The 20,930-nt window shown below is 47.4% G+C and overlaps 1 protein-coding gene across 9 annotated transcripts in view; it reads left to right on the top strand.

Moving 5' to 3' along the window:
- LOC134909150 (period circadian protein homolog 2-like) overlaps nt 1-20,930 on the top strand; it is a 104,535-nt gene that overhangs the window by 21,055 nt on the left and 62,550 nt on the right. For 8 of the 9 annotated variants that reach the window (XM_063915649.1, XM_063915648.1, XM_063915650.1 and 5 more), the window contains 2 exons: nt 12,926-13,018; nt 13,227-13,381. In XM_063915649.1, the coding sequence (XP_063771719.1) occupies nt 12,926-13,018; nt 13,227-13,381 (248 nt within the window). Of the gene's footprint in view, nt 1-12,925; nt 13,019-13,198; nt 13,382-20,930 lie in introns of all 9 variants that reach the window. The other variant, XM_063915656.1, reaches the window with a different exon arrangement.

Below are 20,930 nucleotides of genomic sequence, written 5' to 3' on the forward strand. Positions count from 1 at the left end.
TTAGTAATGGCAAGAGTGGCTGTAGCAACAGTTGAAACACTGGTTTCTAATGTCGCTCCTATTTCTGTGTGGTACTCTAAAACAGTGTAGTTTGCAGTCGGTGTGACGAGATGTAGTTTATTTAACTGCTTTTGGGATCCAGGTGGTCAGAAGACCGACGCCGGAGTCTCAACAGCCGGCGAAATGCTGCCGGTCGGAATTCCAACCAAAGCCCTGAGTTCCCACTCGGATGATGGTCCAAGCCACCACCTGAAGGGTGATATAATAGTGTCTTGCCTGAAGCGTGGCAAGGGGACTCTCTGCGCTCACCGCCGGAATCTCCTGACTACCGGGATCCCGACCGCCAGTGTTACATACCGGAACCGATGTGAGGCCTGATCTTTAAAACATATACATAACTAATTAATAGCGTGAAAGCATTTTTACTGCCAAGACTCGCATGGATGCATACTCATAAGATGTTTATTTTGGGTTCATGTAACTCAAAACAGAATTTTAAATGAGTCCACGAGACAATATGTTTAAAGCATGTCAAGATTAAAGCATACTGGATTAGCTTGATGTTGATGGTTACTATTTTTAATGTTTAATTCAATTAAAGATAGAAATAAAGTTTTCCCCATCCCTAACTCTCACATGATCTAAGCTCACACGGACTCTATGGCTAACCTATCTGGATAAGTGCTCTAATACAGGCTGAAATTAGAATCTGTAGGGAAGGGGCTTATTGCAGTGCGGTCCAGATGCCTTGATAGGTTATACGGTTTATCCTATTAATGTTGTAGGCCAATAATGTACTGTCTGTGTGTACAAGTAAATGTACTTGTATAGTAGACCTGATCTGACCTCTTTCCACTGGCCAGGAGTCTTAGATCAAAGATCCTCTCTTTGCACCACTCAGGTCAGGTGCTTAAAAATAGTCGCTAATCCAGAATTACAGATGTAGCCACCTTTATCTTGACCGATTCTCCGCCTAGATGGGCGTTTAGTCACGCTAAAGCGATAGCTTAGATTGCTGAGTTTAATCACAGGCAGGCGCGTTGAGGCGATTCTAGATACTCAGCATGCATTACACATCTCCACCACTGGGTGGCTAATGCTCCACTAATCCAGTACTTTCGATCGTATAGCGGCGGATTGATCTACAGCTCTGGCAAATGGTCAGTGACGAGTGACGACTGTAATGTTAATAGATGGTGACCAATGGTCAGACGGTGAGAGTTCTCAATATGAATAAAAAGTTTATACAGACACAAACGAACATGTTAAAAAACTTGTGTATGCAGACGCAAGATTGTGTATGGAGACGCAACTAATTGTGTAAAAGAAAGTATGTACAATGCATAAACACCGTGCTTTTGTAATACATGTACAGTATGAGCGTAAGAGTTCCCGTGACATTCACTTTATTATAATATTTTTCTTTGTTATACCTTCAATGGAAGGGTGCACACAGGTTTCACATAAATCTTGCCTTGTAACCTGATCGGAACTCCCTACCTGTCTACTGCATGAACTGTGCAGGCTCCCAGGGAGGAAGGGGAAAGTGGAATGGGGGTAGGGCGAGGCAGTGGAAAATACCGCTTTCAAAGAACGGGCCAATGCTGAAGGAGCGTCAGAATCCCCTAGCTAAAATACACAGGGTCGATAGGGATAAGTGAGGTCTATGCACATAATGATACACCAGACCCCATCGCATCACAAAGTGACAAAATGTCTGAGGCACATGAACCCCCGCCTTGTAGCATTATGTGCATAGACCTTTATTAACCCTATCGCCCCTGTGTATTTAGCTAGGGGATTCCGACGCTCCTTCAGCACTGCCCCGTAGCCTGCAAAACCTATGCCGTCACTCGCTCCATAGCTGAGTGCTGACACAAGGCGGATGTTCATGTGCCTTGGACATTTTGTCAGTTTGTGATGCGATGGGGTCTGGGGTATCGTTGAGTGCATAGACCTTGCTTATCCCTATTGACCCTGTGTATTTTAGCTAGGGGATTCTGACGCTCCTTCAGCATTGCCCCATGACCTACAAAATCTGTGCTGTTACTTGCTCCATAGCCGAGGGCCTTCATGGGGCAAGGAGTCACAGGCGGTAGCCATTTCAATTGAGTCTGCCCTGTTACAGAATTGTATGTGTACCGTATGGTGCAAAGAACCTTAACAGTACAACCGCTCCTGCAGTTTTGCCCTGGTTTATGTGAATAACTCCCTCCCTGTCTACTTCATGACCTGTGCAGGCTCCCAGGGGGGAAGGGCGATGGGCTAGCGGGAGGCAGTGGAAAATACAGTGCTTTTGAAATGTAAGTACTGTATGAGTCCAAGTCCCCAGTATTTTCTTCTAGTGTACTAATTAGCACGAACAGCTTGTAACGTACAGTGGCAAGTTTAATCTTTCTATGTAAAATGGAGAGATAAAAGCTCCTCAGTAAGTTCCTGGATGCCAAATCACCGTCCTTAGTATCTCTGTACAGTATGTTCTACTAGTGTACTAATTAGCATGAACAGCTTTTAACTGGATGCCAAATCACTGTCCTTAGTATCTCTGTACAGTATGTTCTATTGGGGTACTAATTAGCATGAACAGCTAATTAGTACCCTAATACAGGGGTGGCCAAACAGTCGATCGCGATCGACTGGTCGATCGCGGACATGCGACCAGTCGATCGCAATCCGCCGCCCAGCCACCCGAAGCCTCTCCTGCCTGCCGCTCTGCCTCCTCAGTCTGGTCTGCGGCAGTGACGGCCGAGTGTATAGCTCAAATCAGGTGCCGGTTCGAGAGCCAATGAGAGCTCGCGGACCGGCACCTGATTTGAGTCATACACGCTGCCGTCACCGCCGGAGATCAGACTGAGGAGGCAGACAGCAGAAGCGCGCGCTGCGCTCTCCACACACAGCACGGTGAGCTCTTCTATGGGGGCATATCTGGCACTGTGGGGGCACATAGCTCAGTGGGGGCATATGTGGCACTGTGGGGGCATATGTGGCACTGTGGGGTCATATGTGGCACTGGGGGCATATCTGGCTCTGCGGGCACATGGCACTGTGGGGCATATCTGGCACTGTGGGGGCATATCTGGCACTGTGGGCACATGGCACTGATGGCATATCTGGCACTGGGCACATGGCACTGTGGGGGCATATCTGGCACTGTGGGGTCATGTGGCACTGGGGGCATATCTGGCTCTGCGGGCACATGGCACTGTGGGGGCATATCTGGCACTGTGGGGGCATATCTGGCACTGTGGGCACATGGCACTGAGGGCATATCTGGCACTGGGCACATGGCACTGTGGGGTCATATCTGGCTCTGCGGGCACATGGCACTGTGGGGGCATATCTGTAATCTGCCGCTGTGGGGGCATATCTATAATCTGGCACTGTGGGGGCATATTTGGCACTGTGGGGTCATATGTGGCACTGTGGGGGCATATCTGGCTCTGCGGGCACATGGCACTGTGGGGGCATATCTGTAATCTGGCACTGTGGGGGCATATCTGTAATCTGGCGCTGTGGGGGCATATCTGTATCTGGCACTGTGGGGGCATATCTGGCACTGTGGGGTCATATGTGGCACTGCGGGCACACGGCACTGTGGGGGCATATCTGTAATCTGGCGCTGTGGGGGTATATCTGTAATCTGGCACTGTGGGGGCATATCTGGCACTGTCGGGTCATATGTGGCACTGGGGGCATATCTGGCTCTGCGGGCACATGGCACTGTGGGGGCATATCTGGCACTGTGGGCACATGGCACTGTGGGGGCATATCTGTATCTGGCACTGTGGGGGCATATCTGGCACTGTGGGCACATGGCACTGTGGGGGCATGTGTATCTGGCACTGTGGGGGCATGTGTTTGAGGTTTTTACCTGTGGGGGCCAATGTGTTATTTCGTGTGAGGCAGTCATTACACTCTGCGCAGCAAGGCTACGTCCCTTTTTTTAGTTATACCACGCCCACTTTTGTTATGCCACGCCCACTTTATTCTTCCTAGGTAGATCACAAAAGCTTTTTAGCTTTCACAGTAGATCACCGACTCCAAAAGTCTGGCCGCCCCTGCCCTAATAGAACATACTGTACAGAGATACTAAGTACGGTGATTTGGCATCCAGTTAAAAGTTGTTCGTGCTAATTAGTACACTAGTAGAACATACTGTACAGATATACTAAGGATGGTGATTTGGCATCTAGGAACTTCCAGAGGAGCTTTTATCTCTCTCCATTTTACATAGAAAGATTAAACTTGCCGCTGTACATTACAAGCTGTCCATGCTAATTAGTACCCTAATAGAACTTACTGTACAGAGATACTAAGTACGGTGATTTGGCATTCAGTTAAAAGCTGTTCGTGCTAATTAGTACCCTAATAGAAAATACTATACAGAGATTCTAAGGATGGTGATTTGGCAACCAGGAACTTAGGGAGGAGCTTTTATCTCTCTATATTATACTAGAAAGGTTAAACTTGCCACTGTACGTTACAAGCTGTTCGTGCTAGTTAGTACACTAGTAGAACATACTGTACAGGGATACTAAGTACAGTGATTTGGCATCCAGGAACTCAGGGAGGAGCTTTTATCTCTCTCCATTGTAATCTTTCTAAGTATAATGGAGAGAGATAAAAGCTACTCCCTAAGTTCGTGGATGCCAAATCACTGTCCGTAGTATCTCTGTACAGCATGTTCTTCTAGTGTACTAATTAGCACGAGCAGCTTGTAACGTACAGTGGCAGGTTTGATCTTTCTATGTATAATGTAGAGAGATAAAAGCTCCTCCATAAGTTCCTGGTTGCCAAATCACTGTCCTTAGTATCTCTGTATAGTATTTTCTATTAGGGTACTAATTAGCATGAACAGCTAATTAGTACCCTAATAGAACATACTGTACAGAGATACTAAGTACGGTGATTTGGCATCCAGGAACTTACTGAGGAGTTTTTATCTCTCTCCATTATACATAGAAAGATTAAACCTGCCATGTACGTTACAAGCTGTTCGTGCTAATTAGTACCCTAATAGGACATACTGTACAGAGATACTAAAGACAGTAATTTGGCACCCAGGAACTTAGGGAGGAGCTTTTATCTCTCCCCATTATACTTAGAAAGATTACAATGGAGAGAGATTAAAGCTCCTCCCTAAATTTGTGGATGCCAAATCACTGTCCTTAGTATCTCTGTACAGTATGTTATACTAGTGTACTAATTAGCACGAAAAGCTTGTAACGTACAGTGGCAAGTGTAATTTTTCTAAGTATAATGGAGAGAGATAAAATCTCCCTATGTTCCTGGATGTCAAATTACCATGCTTAGCATTTCTGTACAGTATTTCCTATCTAGCCAGAAACCCTGCATCCTGTGCAAGCTAGGCGGACAACAGGAGGGGACCCGAAACACGGTTGCTTCCCGTTTCCCTTTCCAGTATCACATAAACTAGTGGTTGGTCTGCCCCGAAAGCCAAGAGTCTCCTCTTTTCTATGGTACCAGTCCTGAGTCTCTGGGACACCCAGAACCAGAGATATCAGTACGCAAAGTGGACCCATTTTCCCATAGACTATAATGGGCCCGTTAATTCAGACCCACCATGGGTTCCGACGCTTGCCATGAGCCTTGTGGGGGTCACAGAAACTTGGGGTTGGTACCCTCCGGTAGCTAATTGTCTCCCCTTCCATACCAACCTAGCGATGAAGGCTCCCACCTCCCACGCTGAGAGTCCCAAAGTGCCAACCTTTTTTTTTTTTATATGTTCCCGTGACATTTATTATTATTTTTCTTTGTTATACATTCAATGAAAGGGTGCACACAGGTTTCACATAAATCAAAGTAAATCTGCAGCAGCGATTCATTCCACTATATACAAATACACAGCGGTAATGAGTATAAATTAGTGTATTCCGACGCAACTAACTGAGCAACACAGTACTGTAGATTGTCGGCATTTGTGTATTGTACCTGACCTGAACTCCCTCCCTGTCCACTGCATGACCTGTGCATGCTCCCAGGGGGGAAGGGTGATGGGGGTAGGGAGAGGCAGTGGAAAATACCGTGCTCTTGAAATACAAGTATTAGCGTCCGAGTCCCCTAAGGCATAAACCAACACCGATGGGAAGGAAGTGCCAACCTTTTTTTAATGTGTTCCTGTAACATTCACTTTATTATTTTTTTTTTCTTTGTTATACATTCAATGGAAGGGTGCACACAGGTTTGACATAAATCAGAGTGGGCTGTTGCACGTCTTGTAACCTGATCGGAACTCCCTCCCTGTCTACTGCATGTACTTTGCAGGCTCCCAGGGGGGAAGGGGAAAGTGGGATGGGGGTAGGGCGAGGCAGTGGAAAATACCATGTTCAAAGAAAAGGCATAATCAAAACCATGGGGAACTTTGCGGTGTATCGTTATGTGCATTGACCTCGCTTATCCCTATCACCCCTGTGTATTTTAGCTAGGGGATTCTGACGCTCCTTCAGCATTGCCCCGTAGCCTGCAAAATCTTTGCTGTTACTTGCAAAATCTTTGCTGTTACTTGCTCCGTAGCCGAGTGCCTCCATGGAGCTAGGAGTCACAGGCGGTAGCCATTTCAATTGAGTCTGTCCTGCTATAGAATTGTATGTGTACCGTACGGTGCATAGAACCTTGACAATAGAAACTCTCCTGCAGCTTTGCCCTGCTTTATGTAAAACTTGTGTTTTGTCAGTTTGCTATGCGATCGAGCCCGGTGTAACGTAATGTGCATAGACCTCGCTTATCTCTATCGCCCCTGTGTATTTTGGCTAGGGGATTGTGACGCTCCTTCAGCATTGCCCCGTAGCTTGCAAAACTTATACCATCTCTCACTCCATGGGGGTAATTCCAAGTTGATCGCAGCAGGAATTTTTTTAGCATTTGGGCAAAACCATGTGCACTGCAGGGGAGGCAGATATAACATGTGCAGAGAGTTAGATTTGGGTGTGGTGTGTTCAATCTGCAATCTAAATTGCAGTGTAAAAATAAAGCAGCCAGTATTTACCCTGCACAGAAACAAAATAACCCACCCAAATCTAACTCTCTCTGCACATGTTATATCTGCCCCCCCTGCAGTGCACATGGTTTTGCCCAATTGCTAAAAAATTTCCTGCTGCGATCAACTTGGAATTACCCCCCATATCCGAGCGCTGCCTGCCACATGGTGGGTGTTCAGGGGCGGTGGCCATTTTGCCAGTGTGCTATGCGATCGAGTCCGGTGTACCGTAATGTGCATAGACCTCACTTATTCCTATCGCCCCAGTGTATTTTAGCTAGGAGATTGTGATGCTCCTTCAGCATTGCCCCATAGCCTGCAAAATCTGGACTGTTACTTGCTCTGTAGCTTAGGGCCTCCATGGGGCAAGGAGTCCTAGGTGGTAGCCATTTCTATTGAGTCTACCCTGCTACAGAATTGTATGTGTACTGTACGGTGCATAGAACCTTAACAGTAGAACTGCTCCTGCAGCTTTGCCCTGGTTTATGTGAATTAAAAAAATAATAAAGTGTCTGGAAAAAACTAACATGCATTCGTACTTTAGGAATCGATTCCAGGACTCTGAGTATAGTAAGTGGAACACTTCACCACTTCGCCGCAGACAGATGAATAAATCCATTGGTTTTGATTATGCTGTAATGGCTACGGGATTAGGACGCTAACATACTGTACAAAATTCCTAATCTCAAGAGGCAATAGTGAACTTCTAACACGTCCATTTGCGACAGTGTACACTACTGGGTTTATGTTGTTTTGTCTGCGGGACTTGGACGCTCACATATTCATAAAGTACTGTAGATGGATCATATACAGTATGCTGTACTATTTGCATCTGTACCGTATATACTGTATTAAATAATGCAGCGTAATTAGTATTTACTGTATGCAGCGTAATGAGACGCCTTAGTAAAGTAGTCCTTATTATATATTTCAGTATTGTATTTTACGGGAGACCACACGCATGCGCAGTGGTGATTGTAAAAAGCGACATCTGGTGGATGATCACAGGTATTACATGTAAAGGTAACGCCAAACGCTCTCCGTGCGATTAGGTACGCCTCTCTGTGACTAGGCGCGCCTCCCTACACCCCGGGACGCTGCGTATGCTCGATCGGGACAAACGCCTCAGCCAGTCAAGATAAAGGTGGCTACATCTGTAAAAAGCGTGACATTAAATAAAGTATGTAAAATCGTGTTTGTAATTTCTCTGCTCCTGCAGGTGTTTGCAGAAATTAGTTTGTGAAAAAAAAATATATATATTTGTGTGTCTTCCAATTTATATTACAAAGATATGATTTGTTTATAAATGCATAGTATAATCCGCCGTGTTTAATTCTACTCCTAAATCGCTCTCTAAGGCTGTTTTACTTGGGATCCGGTCTGAAGATCGACAGTGTCTAGGTCGACAATGTTTAGGTCGACCACTATAGGTCGACAGTCACTAGGTCGACATGGATGGAAGGTCGACAGGGTTTCTAGGTCGACATGTGCTAGGTCGACAGGTCTAAAGGTCGACATGAGTTTTTCACATTTTTTTTCGAATTTTTTCATACTTAACGATCCACGTGGACTACGATTGGAACGGTAAAGTGTGCCGAGCGAAGCGGCAGCGGAGCGAAGGCACCATGCCCGAAGCATGGCGAGCGGACGCGGTGCACTAATTTGGGATCCCGGTCACTCTACGAAGAAAACGACACCAAAAAAATATAAAATCCTCATGTCGACCTTTAGACCTGTCGACCTAGCACATGTCGACCTAGAAACCCTGTCGACCTTCCATCCATGTCGACCTAGTGACTGTCGACCTATAGTGGTCGACCTAAACATTGTCGACCTAGACACTGTCGATTTGATGAACCACACCCGTTTTACTTAGGTTAAAGCAAGCTCAACTCTTGATGGTTTTGCAGCTTCAAATTCAGACAAAACAGTGTCAATTAGAAGTGCACAGACAAGTGCAGATTGTCAAGTGTAACTTACACAATATTTGTGTTTAGTACCTAGACTTGTCTAATCACACTTAGCTTCTAGTAGTATATCACTAGTTAATGGGCAACCATCTGTATAATACAGATTAGTTTACATGAAAGGGCTACTAATTACATTATGCTTGCCCACTTTTCTTCTTTCCCTACCGAGAGAGCAGGATCGGACCGTCCCACAGGGGCACGGGAAATCTCTGGTGGGCCCCACTGCCAGACTGTGCACTCGCAATATACATTGTTACTTTATTAGAGGTAAGTTACCTGATAGAGAGAGACCACTGATGAACATGGGTGCTTGGTTGTTTTTATAGAAACTACACCTTGATCTAATGGGCCCTACACACTCGGTGAGCTGCCCCTGAGCTGCTCGATGGCCCATACGGCTGTAGGACGACCTGGCGGGGGATGATGGAGGGAATTAAGTTTCTTCACTCCCCCCGTCACCCGGCTTCATAGCAGTGCATGCTAATATGGACGAGATTGTCCATATTGGCCTGCAGGTATGAACGAGCCGGCACCAACGATGAACGAATGTAGGGTCGCGCATCGTTCATTGTTGGTGCCTACACACTGAATGATATGAATGAGTTCTCGTTCATTAATGAACGAGAACGTTCATAACGTTCAGTAAAATCTTGAAGTGTGTAGGGCCTATTATATTACAAAGATATGATTTGTTTATGAATGCATAGTATAATCCACAGTGTTTAATTCTACTCCTAAATCACTCTCTAAGGCTGCCAATCAAATGTATCTTTTATATATAATGGGTCAAGCCACTGTAGTATCCATGTTGACGGTTTCTATTTGTCATTTAAGTGCTAGTCTGCCTTTTAGTGTAATAAAGTTTCAATAAAAGCCCAAAAAGCAGGAAGTACAGGTACAACACATGATAAATCATCTTGTAATTCAGTATTTAATTCCTTGCTATAGGGGCTAATTCAGACCTAGGTTTTTGTTTGCAGTCCTGCGTTCGCATAGTCGCCGCCCACAGGGGAGTGTATTTTCGCTTTTCAAGTGTGCGAACACCTGTGTAGCAGAGCTGTACAAGCAGATTTTGTGCAGTCTCTGAGTAGCCCAGGACTTACTCAGCCGCTACGATCACATCAGCCTGTCTGGGACCGGAATTGACATCAGGAACCCTTCCTGCAAATGCTAGGACACGGCTGCATTTTTTCAAACACTCCCAGAAAACGGTCAGTTACCACCCACAAACGCCTTCTTCCTGTCAATCTCCTTGCGAGCGCCCGTGCAAATGGATCCTTCGCACAGACCCATCGCTGAATGGCGATGCGCATTTCGGTGCAGGTGCATGCGCAGTTTAGACCTGATCGCCCGCTGTATGAAAACGCAGCCTAGCGATCAGGTCTGAATTAGGCCCATAGTGCAGTATTCAGTATAATTTAAGAAGTCTGTGTGAAAGACATTGTCGCACCATGTGGATTTATAAGGACAATGTGTGGGTCTAGAAGGTCACAATACTTTGTGAAGCTGAACTTGTAGGTTTTCGCATTGCATTTGTTCTGGAACATGCATTTCTACTTGCGAACGAAGAGGAGTAAATGGGACGTAAGCAAAGCTCAGTGAGGGTGTGTTGATGGAACCGCAGGCTGTGCAGAGATGTCCTAAAGCATAGATATGGCAGTAGTCAGCATGTTGCTGTTCACTCCAGTTTGTCTTTCTCCCTCTGAAGCTTAAGACATACCTCCCAACTGTCCCAGTTTTCACGGGACAGTCCCCTTTATTTGGGACTGTCCCACCTGCAGGCCGCAGTGTCCCGTGGTTTGGGCTGTTGGGAGGCTCCTGTCACAGCGTCGATTCACTGGAGATGAAGAGGGAGAGAGGGCATGCCAGCAGCCTACAGAGCGCTGGGCATGCCACCTCAGTGACGAAAACAGGGCGTGGCTCATGATTGTGACACTCCCGTGAACCCATGCCCCCTCTTCCATAGACCACAGCCCTTTACCCCCGAAATTGGACGTATCTTTGCCATGCAAAAGTCCTACATCCCCTACCATAGATGTTGGGAGGTATGATTAAGTCGTGACGTTCTCATTTGAAAAATAATCACCAGGTGCTTGCCGCAGGGGTGCATTGAAGAAACCTTTAAAAACCCTACCCCTAATACCCTAATCCAAACCCCTAAACTAACCTTAATATCCTAGTCCTAAAGGGCAGACTGGATGGGCCATATGCATGCTGAAGCCCTTCTGGAGTCCGTGCATGCACTGAAGGCGCACTGTGCGAACGCACACAGTGAGATGCGACGGCATCTCGCATATGCAAACCGTTTACAGGCAGAGGCATTTGTGGGGCGGGGGGTTTCGACGCGTCGTTGGAAGTGCGCAGCCCGGACAACACAGGTGTGACCGGGCTGTTTGCGGGGTGGGCCATGGCGGCTGCATGATGTCACACGCAACCGATGTAACCCGAAACATAGCGGTTAGCCGTCTGCCTGTACAGCTAGCTGAGCCGTAGATATACTTAAAGGCTGGAACGTCAGGGTGTCTTGAGGACTGTGTTTGGGACCTCTGCCCCAACCCTTAAGAGCAGACTGGATGAGATATGTGCTTTTTATCTGCTGTCAAATTCTATGTTTCTATATTGTACTGTGGTGCCTCTCCACACTGCTTAAGCATGAGCCACTACTGCTGCATTCCCCTCGGGGTGGGGGGGTGGGGGCCTTCATGCCCCAGTCTGACACTGCGAGAGAGTACCTGGAGGGAAGATGCAGGTGTTTAATGGTGAGGATAGGATTGGGTGCATCATTATAACCCAGCCCTATACGGGGCTATGATGTTAGACGCAAAGTTATGAAGAGGGATGCAGGGCTATGATAAAGCATTTAGCTGATCATCGATCCCTCATGCCTAATGTGGGCTTTACATCAGAGCCTTCTGTTGACGCCAATCCAATCGGCCGCCAAAAGCCATGATCGGCGGAATCAGGGAATTGGGAGAATCCATCCTGTTAAAAAATCATCAACTCGATTTTCCCAATCCCTTGACCCAGGCGTCGGTAGAACGGGCAATTCTCCCATGATCTATTGCCCCTTAACCCATGCAGAAGAGTGATTTGCTCTCCTAGTAGTCTGTGGGATTCCCCACATATTTGTATGAGATGTTCCGGGAAAGTAGGCAAATGTAGATAACTTATACATGCATCCGTCAGTGTTTCGGGAGCTTTCCATTTCCATTATGATTTAAAAAGAGTAAACACAGTTGTTTGACAATAAATGGCATCACCCAACCACTAACCATGAGTGAAAGAAAAGTCTGAGTTATCATTCATATTCTCTGACAAATGGCCAGAAAATCACACATTCTGCTAGGGTATGTAAACTTATGAGCACAACTGTATCTAACACAATTCCCATTGATAAACATATATTTTGATATTTACAGTGTATGCAACTGGGTATTTGTGTAGAGGGGAGGGTGATGAGATGGAAGCTAGGTTAAAGACAACAATGTACTATCCTCTCCTGTTTACACATCATCCTGACTGCTCTTCAGCCCAGTCGCCCTGTCATAGCCTCAAACAACCATGCTTTCCTGTGTTATGCCCTGGCATTCTGAATCTGGTCACTGGGAGTAGACTGCTGGGACATGCTACAGGTGAGTTTGGTTCTTCTTTGGTTACATGTACGTGCTTGATGCCATGACCATCCCGCTGGGGCAAGCAGTAGCCAGGATGTGGCACACGGGCCTTAGCAGAACACTTTACATAAATATAACCATAATGTTTTATCTCTTCTACATGAATACAGTAGTGTAAAATGTCCTCCGGTCATTAAACAAGAGAATATAATTGCAGTACTGTGTGTCTCCCTGTAATGGAAGCGGTTACAATACCGTTAGTCGGGATCCCGACTAGCGGTGAGGAATGCCAATGTTCATACATTCCTGAATAACCATCTGTTTTTGTTCTTTTCCACTTACAGCTCTTCTGATAACCAGCAACCTCCTCGTAGCTCCAACGCATTTTCTTTTATGCTGGCGGACTCTGAACAGAATCCCTCCACTAGTGGGTATAGGTAAGCCACTTGTCTGTCTCCTCGCACTGTTCTTCTTGCTTCAATACCTGTGTGTCTGAAACTCATTGTGTCGTGGTTGTGCAAGTTTGTTGTTGTGTCTGCTCTTATTTGCATGATGATGTGTAATCTGTAGTTGAACAGTCACAGAACCTACTAAGACTTGTGGTCCTGGCGCATTAGTGTCAGCTCTTGTGTGCTGTCTTTGCAGCAGTGAGCAGCCGGCGAAAGCCAAAACGCAAAAGGAACTGGTGAAAATTCTCAAGGAAATACGCTCCTGTCTCCCAGCAGAACAGCGGTCTCGGGGGAACTCCAGCACAGCTGCTTCACTGCGCTATGCTCTACAGTGCATCCAGCAGGTGAAAGGTAATGCAGTTCTCGGGGTGTATCTTGCGTGTCACTTTACAGACCTGCCTCCAGTTTAATTATGTGATATACTTGGCACCACAGTGCATGCTCCAACTTGGGATGGCCATCAACTATCAATAGTTGGCAACTATCGACGGGTTATTGTTGATGGAATAAGTCCAAACGTTCTCCACCATTGATGGGAGTGATGCCACAATGGCCCTTATTCAGATACCGAAGGATCTGCGGCTCATGCCACAAAGTAACGATGTTCGCATGTGCAGTACATGTCTGCGATGGAGGATGCAGGATGGTATCAGACTGTCGGTGATTGACAACCTGATGCCGTTTGGGGGTGGGGTGGCAAGGACCTCGTTTCTCAAAACGGAGACTTGTTTTGGGGGAGGTAAGAGGCGAGGATCTCCACCAGATGACAGATTTCCTGGCCTCTTTGTGGCAAATGTGGCGGCCGGCTTGCGAGACCCCATTGGTCACGCAGCCGGCCAATGGTATTGGCGAAACTGTGTCCTAGGATGCAGTTTGGATCAGTAATGCAGCGGGAGGCATGATGCCCCCTTCTGCATTACCATATTAGAGCTATCGCTGCTGCTTCTATGTAAGCAGCAGTGATAGCAACTCTATGTGTGGGTTTTCTCCCATCCTGGCAGTTTGCTTTGCCCCACGCCCTTCTCTGACTGGCCTGCGCGCCTTCCCATGTCCAACAATAGGGATGCTCCACAATGGTTCAAACCAAGTTCTCACTTAATGGTTTCCTGCCATTGACAGAAACCAGTTTTGACCATCCCTATCTCCACTACTCCGTATATAGAGTGTTACTCAGGTCGCATTGCAGCTGCGGCTGCAGGGGGTCGTCCACAATTATTGTGACTGCAATGTAAATTGCGGTTGCAGCTTGATGGCTGCCAGTTAGCATACTGGCCGGTCTTGCCCTGCGATGGGCGGCCCCCAACATGCTACAGAAGGATTGCAGATTCTGCTTTTTAGCGCATTCCGTGCTGAATAACCCTTATTATCTAAAGGAAATTAATATATAGTTTCTTAAGCCCTGTTCTTAATGTGTTTAGACATAGGCCAAAAATGCTGTGCTCAAACTAACTATAACTTTGTTCTTATTCAGACTTCACTAATAACCAAGCTGGTGACCAAAAAAGTGCATCTTAATAAGGACACACCAAATGATGTAACTAGGAACAGCATGTTACCTGTACTGCTCTGCTAACCACTATGGGGGTAATTCATTCATTTTCGCACAGCGGGCAATCAGATCCAGACTGCGCATGTGTATGCACCGCACTGGCGCATCGCACGGCTACAAAGGGGATCGCCGGTCAGTGACGGGTTTGTGCGAAGGATCCATTCGCACGGGCGTTCGCAAGGAGATTGTCAGGGAAAGGGCATATGTGGGTATCAACTGACTGTTTTCAAGGAGTGTTTGGAAAAACGCAGGTGTGTCCAAGCGTTTGAAGGGCGGGTGTCTGATCTGAAATCCGGTCTCGAACAGGCTGATGTGATCGCAGCGGCTGAGTAAGTCCTGGGCTGCGCAGAGACTGCAGAAAATCTGTTTGTACAGCTCTGCTACACATGCGTTCGCATACACTCCCCCTGTAAGTGGCGACTATCTGATCGCAGGGCTGCAGAAATCGCTGCCCAGAAATCAAATCTGAATTACCCTCTATATTTCTCACCTATATGTTCTCTTTTTACATTGCCCTATCCTATATAATAGGCTAACGCTGCTCCTCACCTTTATGGGGGGAATTCAAGTATTCTGTATGCCGGTGGCCACTAGACAGAGCAATTCAAGTGTTGCTCCGTTCAGGCGCGCACAGTTGTTGGCACTGACATTACGGTTTATATTGTTCCATCATTGTGACGAGCTGGTAACTAGTTGGAAATTAACTACACAGGCAGTGTTACCGTTGTGTATGTGTCATTTCATTGTCTGTGCACAAACACACCATAAGGGATCCTCTAATAATGTGACATAATGTACACAGTACAGATAAAACCACATCTGTAATAATAAGGTGGTTTCATAATAGCCAAACTCCACACCTAACAGTTTAGCTTCACAACGTCTGAATTACATGCAAATTGCCGGTGATGTGTCGGGATTCAGATTGTTCCATAGCAACTACATTTTTATTAAACAATGTTAACATCTACAACAGAACATCTATCATCTACAAAAAAAGAGAAAATGCATTAAACTGTCATTATCTCTTTTATTTACTTTATGGCCTCAAGTATTTTTAAGCATTTATTATGAAAATACTAGAAAGTCCTTTCCATGGGCACGATTCAATTCAGCGACAGTTGAATAGCCCCGGGAATTAGCTCCTGGCGCTGTTCACTTCAGCTTCTTGGTAAGTTGGAGAATGCCCATTCACCTGGACTAAACAGGGTGTTTTGTCAGGAGTACGGGCATTCTCCGCCTTTGGTGCCTGGCGCTACGCTGTTTTCGCTGTGCAAAGGGCAGAAATCAGCATCGCGCCGGCACTTTTGTCGGATTTCTGCTCTCACCCCCCAGAGGTGCGAGAAGAAATCCGGTTAAGTGTCACAATTGAATTGAATCGTGCCACAAATGAATTGAATAGCGCCGGGAGCTAATTCCAAGCGCTATTCAACTGTCACTGAATTGAATCGTGTCACATGACTAGTTTAAAAACCATTTCCTGGAGAGAGAAATTGAAACCTAATTTTGCAATTTTTTTTCTCTCTGACGTCCTAGTGGATGCTGGGAACTCCGTAAGGACCATGGGGAATAGCGGCTCCGCAGGAGACTGGGCACAACTAAAGAAAGCTTTAGGACTACCTGGTGTGCACTGGCTCCTCCCACTATGACCCTCCTCCAGACCTCAGTTAGAATCTTGTGCCCGGCAGAGCTGGATGCACACTAGGGGCTCTCCTGAGCTCCTAGAAAAAGAAAGTTTATTTTAGGTTTTTTATTTTCAGTGAGATCTGCTGGCAACAGACTCACTGCTACGAGGGACTAAGGGGAGAAGAAGCGAACCTACCTGCTTGCAGCTAGCTTGGGCTTCTTAGGCTACTGGACACCATTAGCTCCAGAGGGATTGAACACAGGGCCTGACCTCGATCGTCCGGTCCCGGAGCCGCGCCGCCGTCCCCCTTACAGAGCCAGAAGCAAGAAGATGGTCCGGAAAATCGGCGGCAGAAGACTTCGGTCTTCAACAAGGTAGCGCACAGCACTGCAGCTGTGCGCCATTGCTCCTCATGCACACCTCACACTCCGGTCACTGATGGGTGCAGGGCGCTGGGGGGGGGGGGGGGGGGGGGCCCTGAGCAGCAATATTAACACCTTGTCTGGCAAAATAACACAATATATAGTCCTAGAGGCTATATATGTGTAAAATACCCCTGCCAGGATCCATAAAAAAGCGGGAGAAAGTCCGCCGAAAAAAGGGCGGGGCTATCTCCCTCAGCACACTGGCGCCATTTTCTCTTCACAGTGCAGCTGGAAGACAGCTCCCCAGGCTCTCCCCTGTAGTTTTCAGGCTCAAAGGGTTAAAAAGAGAGGGGGGGCACTAAATTTAGGCGCAAATCTGTGTATTATAGCAGCTATAAGGGAAAAATCACTGTGGGTAGTGTGAATCCCTGCATTATATAGCGCTCTGGTGTGTGCTGGCATACTCTCTCTCTATCTCCCCAAAGGACTTTGTGGGGTCCTGTCCTCAGTCAGAGCATTCCCTGTGTGTGTGCGGTGTGTCGGTACGGCTGTGTCGACATGGTTGATGAGGCTTATGTGGAGGCGGAGCAGATGCCGATAAATGTGATGTCGCCCCCTGTGGGGCCGACACCAGAGTGGATGGATAGGTGAAAGGTATTAACCGACAGTGTCAACTCCTTACATAAAAGGCTGGATGACGTAACAGCTGTGGGACAGCCGGCTTCTCAGACCGCGCCTGCCCAGGCGTCTCAAAGGCCATCAGGGGCTCAAAAACGCCCGCTACCTCAGATGGCAGACACAGATGTCGACACGGAGTCGGACTCCAGTGTCGACGAGGTTGAGACATATACACAATCCACTAGGAACATCCGTTGCATGATCTCGGCAATAAAAATAAATGTGTTACACATTTCTGACATTAACCCAGGTACCACAAAAAAGGGGTTTTATGTTTGGGGAGAAAAAGCAGCCAGTGTTTTGTTCCCCCATCAGATGAGTGAATGAAGTGTGTGAAGAAGCGTGGGTTCCCCCGATAAGAAACTGGTAATTTCTAAAAAGTTACTGATGGCGTACCCTTTCCCGCCAGAAGATAGGTCACGTTGGGAGATATCCCCTAGGGTGGATAAGGCGCTCACACGTTTGTCAAAAAAGGTGGCACTGCCGTCTTAGGATACGGCCACTTTGAAGGAGCCTGCTGATAAAAAGCAGGGGCTATCCTGAAGTCTGTATATACACACTCAGGTACTATACTGAGACCTGCAATTGCTTCAGCATGGATAGTGCTGCTGCAGCGTGGTCTATTACCCTGTCAGGACAGGGATACTATTTGCTAACCATAGAGCATATTAAAGACGTCGTCTTATATATGAGGGATGCACAGAGGGATATTTGCCGACTGGCATCCAGAATTAATGCAATGTCCATTCTGCCAGGAGGGTATTAGGGACCCGGCAGTGGACAGGCGATGCTGACTTTAGAAGGCACATGAAGATTCTGCCTTATAAGGGTGAGGAATTGTTTGGGGATGGTCTCTGGGACCTCGTATCCACAGCAACAGCTCGGAAGGAAAATATTTACCTCAAGTTTCCTCACAGCCTAAGAAAGCACCGTATTATAAGGTACAGTCCTTTCGGCCTCAGAAAAGCAAGCGGGTCAAAGGCGCTTCCTTTCTGCACAGAGACAAGGGAAGAGGGAAAAAGCTGCACCAGACAGCCAGTTCCCAGGATCTAAAATCTTCCCCCGCTTCCTCTGAGTCCACCGCATGACGCTGGGGCTCCACAGGTGGAGCCAGGTGCGGTGGGGGCGCGTCTCGGGAACTTCAGCGACCAGTGGGCTCGCTCACAGGTGGATCCCTGGGTTCTGCAAGTAGTATCACAGGGATACAAGCTGGAGTTCGAGGCGACTCCCCCTCGCCGTTACCTCAAATCAGCCTTGCCTGCTGCCCTCGAGGAGAGGTAGTACTGGCGGCAATTCACAAGCTGTACTTCCAGCAGGTGATAATCAAGGTACCCCTCCTTCAACAAGGCCGGGGTTACTATTCCACAATGTTTGTGGTACCGAAACCAGGCGGTTCGGTGAGACCCATTCTAAAATTGAAATCCTTGAACACTTATATACGAAGGTTCAAGTTCAAAATGGAATCGCTCAGGGCGGTTATTGCAAGCCTGGACGAAGGGGATTACATGGTATCACTGGACATCAAGGATGCTTACCTGCATGTCCCCATTTACCCTCCTCACCAGGAGTACCTCAAAATTGTGGTACAGGACTGTCATTACCAATTCCAGACGTTGCCGTTGGTTTGTCCCCGGCACCGAGGGTATTTACCAAGGTAATGGCCGAAATGATGATACTCCTTCGAAAAAAGGGAGTTATAATTATCCCGTACTTGGACGATCTCCTTATAAAGGCGAGGTCCAGGCAGCAGTTGTTCCTCGGAGTAGCACTACCTCGGGAAGTGCTACAACAGCACGGCTGGATTCTGAATAGTCCAAAGTCGCAGCTGGTTCCTACGACACGTCTACTATTCCTGGGTATGGTTCTGGACACAGAACAAGAAAAAAGGGTTTCTCCCGGAGGAGAAGGCCAAGGAGTTGTCATCTCTAGTCAGAGACCTCCTAATACAAATACAGGTGTCGGTGCATCAATGCACGCGAGTCCTGTGAAAGATGGTAGCTTCTTACGAAGAAATTCCATTCGGCAGGTTCCAGGCAAGGATCTTCCAGTGGGATCTGTTGGACAAGAGGTCCGGGTCGCATCTTCAGATGCATCGGCTGATAACCCTGTCTCCAAGGGCCTGGGTGTCGCTGTTGTTGTGGCTGCAGAGTGCTCATCTTCTAGAGGGCCGCAGATTCGGCATACAGGACTGGGTCCTGGTGACCACGGATGCCAGCCTTCGAGGCTGGGGGGCAGTCACACAGGGAAGAAACTTCCAAGGACTATGGTCAAGTCAGGAGACTTCCCTACACATAAATATTCTGGGACTAAGGGCCATTCACAATGCCCTAAGTCAGGCTAGACCCCTGCTTCAACACCAGCCGGTGCTGATCCAGTCAGACAACATCACGGCGGTCGCCCATGTAAACCAGCAGGGCGGCACAAGAAGCAGGATGGTGATGGCAGAAGCCACAAGGATTTTCCGATGGGCGGAAAATCATGTGTTAGCACTGTCAGCAGTGTTCATTCCCGGAGTGGACAACTGGGAAGCAGACTTTCTCAGCAGGCACGACCTCCACCCGGGAGAGTGGGGACTTCATCCAGAAGTCTTCAAAATGATTGTACACCGTTGGGAAAGGCCACAGGTGACGTGATGGCGTCACGCCTCAACAAAAAGCTAAAAAGATATTGCGCCAGGTCAAGGGACCCTCAGGCGATAGCTGTGGACGCTCTGGTAACACCGTGGGTGTACCAGTCGGTGTATGTGTTCCTTCCTTTGCCTCTCATACCCAAGGTATTGAGAATACTAAGAAGGAGAGGAGTAAGAACTATACTCGTGGTTCTGGATTGGCCAAGAAGAGCTTGGTACCCAGAACTTCAAGAAATGATCTCAGAGGACCCATGGCCTCTGCCGCTCAGACAGGACCTGCTGCATCAGGGGCCCTGCCTGTTCCAAGACTTACCACGGCTGTGTTTGACGCCATGGCGGTTAAACACCGGATCCTAAAGGAAAAAGGCATTCCGGAGGAAGTCATTCCTACACTGATTAAGGCTAGGAAAGAGGTGATCGCAAAATATTATCACCGCATATGGCAAAAATATGTTGCTTGGTGTGAGGCCAGGAAGGCCCCAACGGAGGAATTTCAACTGGGTCGATTTCTGCACTTCCTACAGTCAGGATTGACTACGGGCCTAAAATTGGGTTACGTTAAGGTCCAGATTTCGGCTCTGTACATTTTCTTCCAAAAAGAACTGGCTTCACTGCCTGAAGTTCAGACTTTTGTTAAGGAAGTGCTGCATATTCAGCCCCCGTTTGTGCCTCTAGTGGCACCGTGGGATCTCAACGTGGTGTTGGATTTCCTGAAGTCGCATTGGGTTGAGCCACTTAAATCCGTAGAGCTGAAATACCTTACGTGGAAAGTGGTCATGCGGTTGGCCTTGGCGTCGGCCAGGCGTGTATTAGAATTGGCGGTTTTGTCATGCAAAAGCCCTTATCTGATTTTCATATGGATAGGGCGGAATTGAGGACTCGTTCCCAATTCCTTCCTAAGGTGGTATCAGCTTTTCATGTGAACCAACCTATTGTGGTGCCTGCGGCTACGTGGGACTTGGAGGACTCCAAGTTACTGGACGTAGTCAGGGCCCTGAAAATAGATGTTTCCAGGACGGCTGGAGTCAGGAAAACTGACTCGCTATTTATCC

The sequence above is a fragment of the Pseudophryne corroboree genome, chromosome 4 (assembly GCF_028390025.1).
Source record: "Pseudophryne corroboree isolate aPseCor3 chromosome 4, aPseCor3.hap2, whole genome shotgun sequence".
NCBI classification, from domain to species: Eukaryota; Metazoa; Chordata; class Amphibia; order Anura; family Myobatrachidae; genus Pseudophryne; species Pseudophryne corroboree.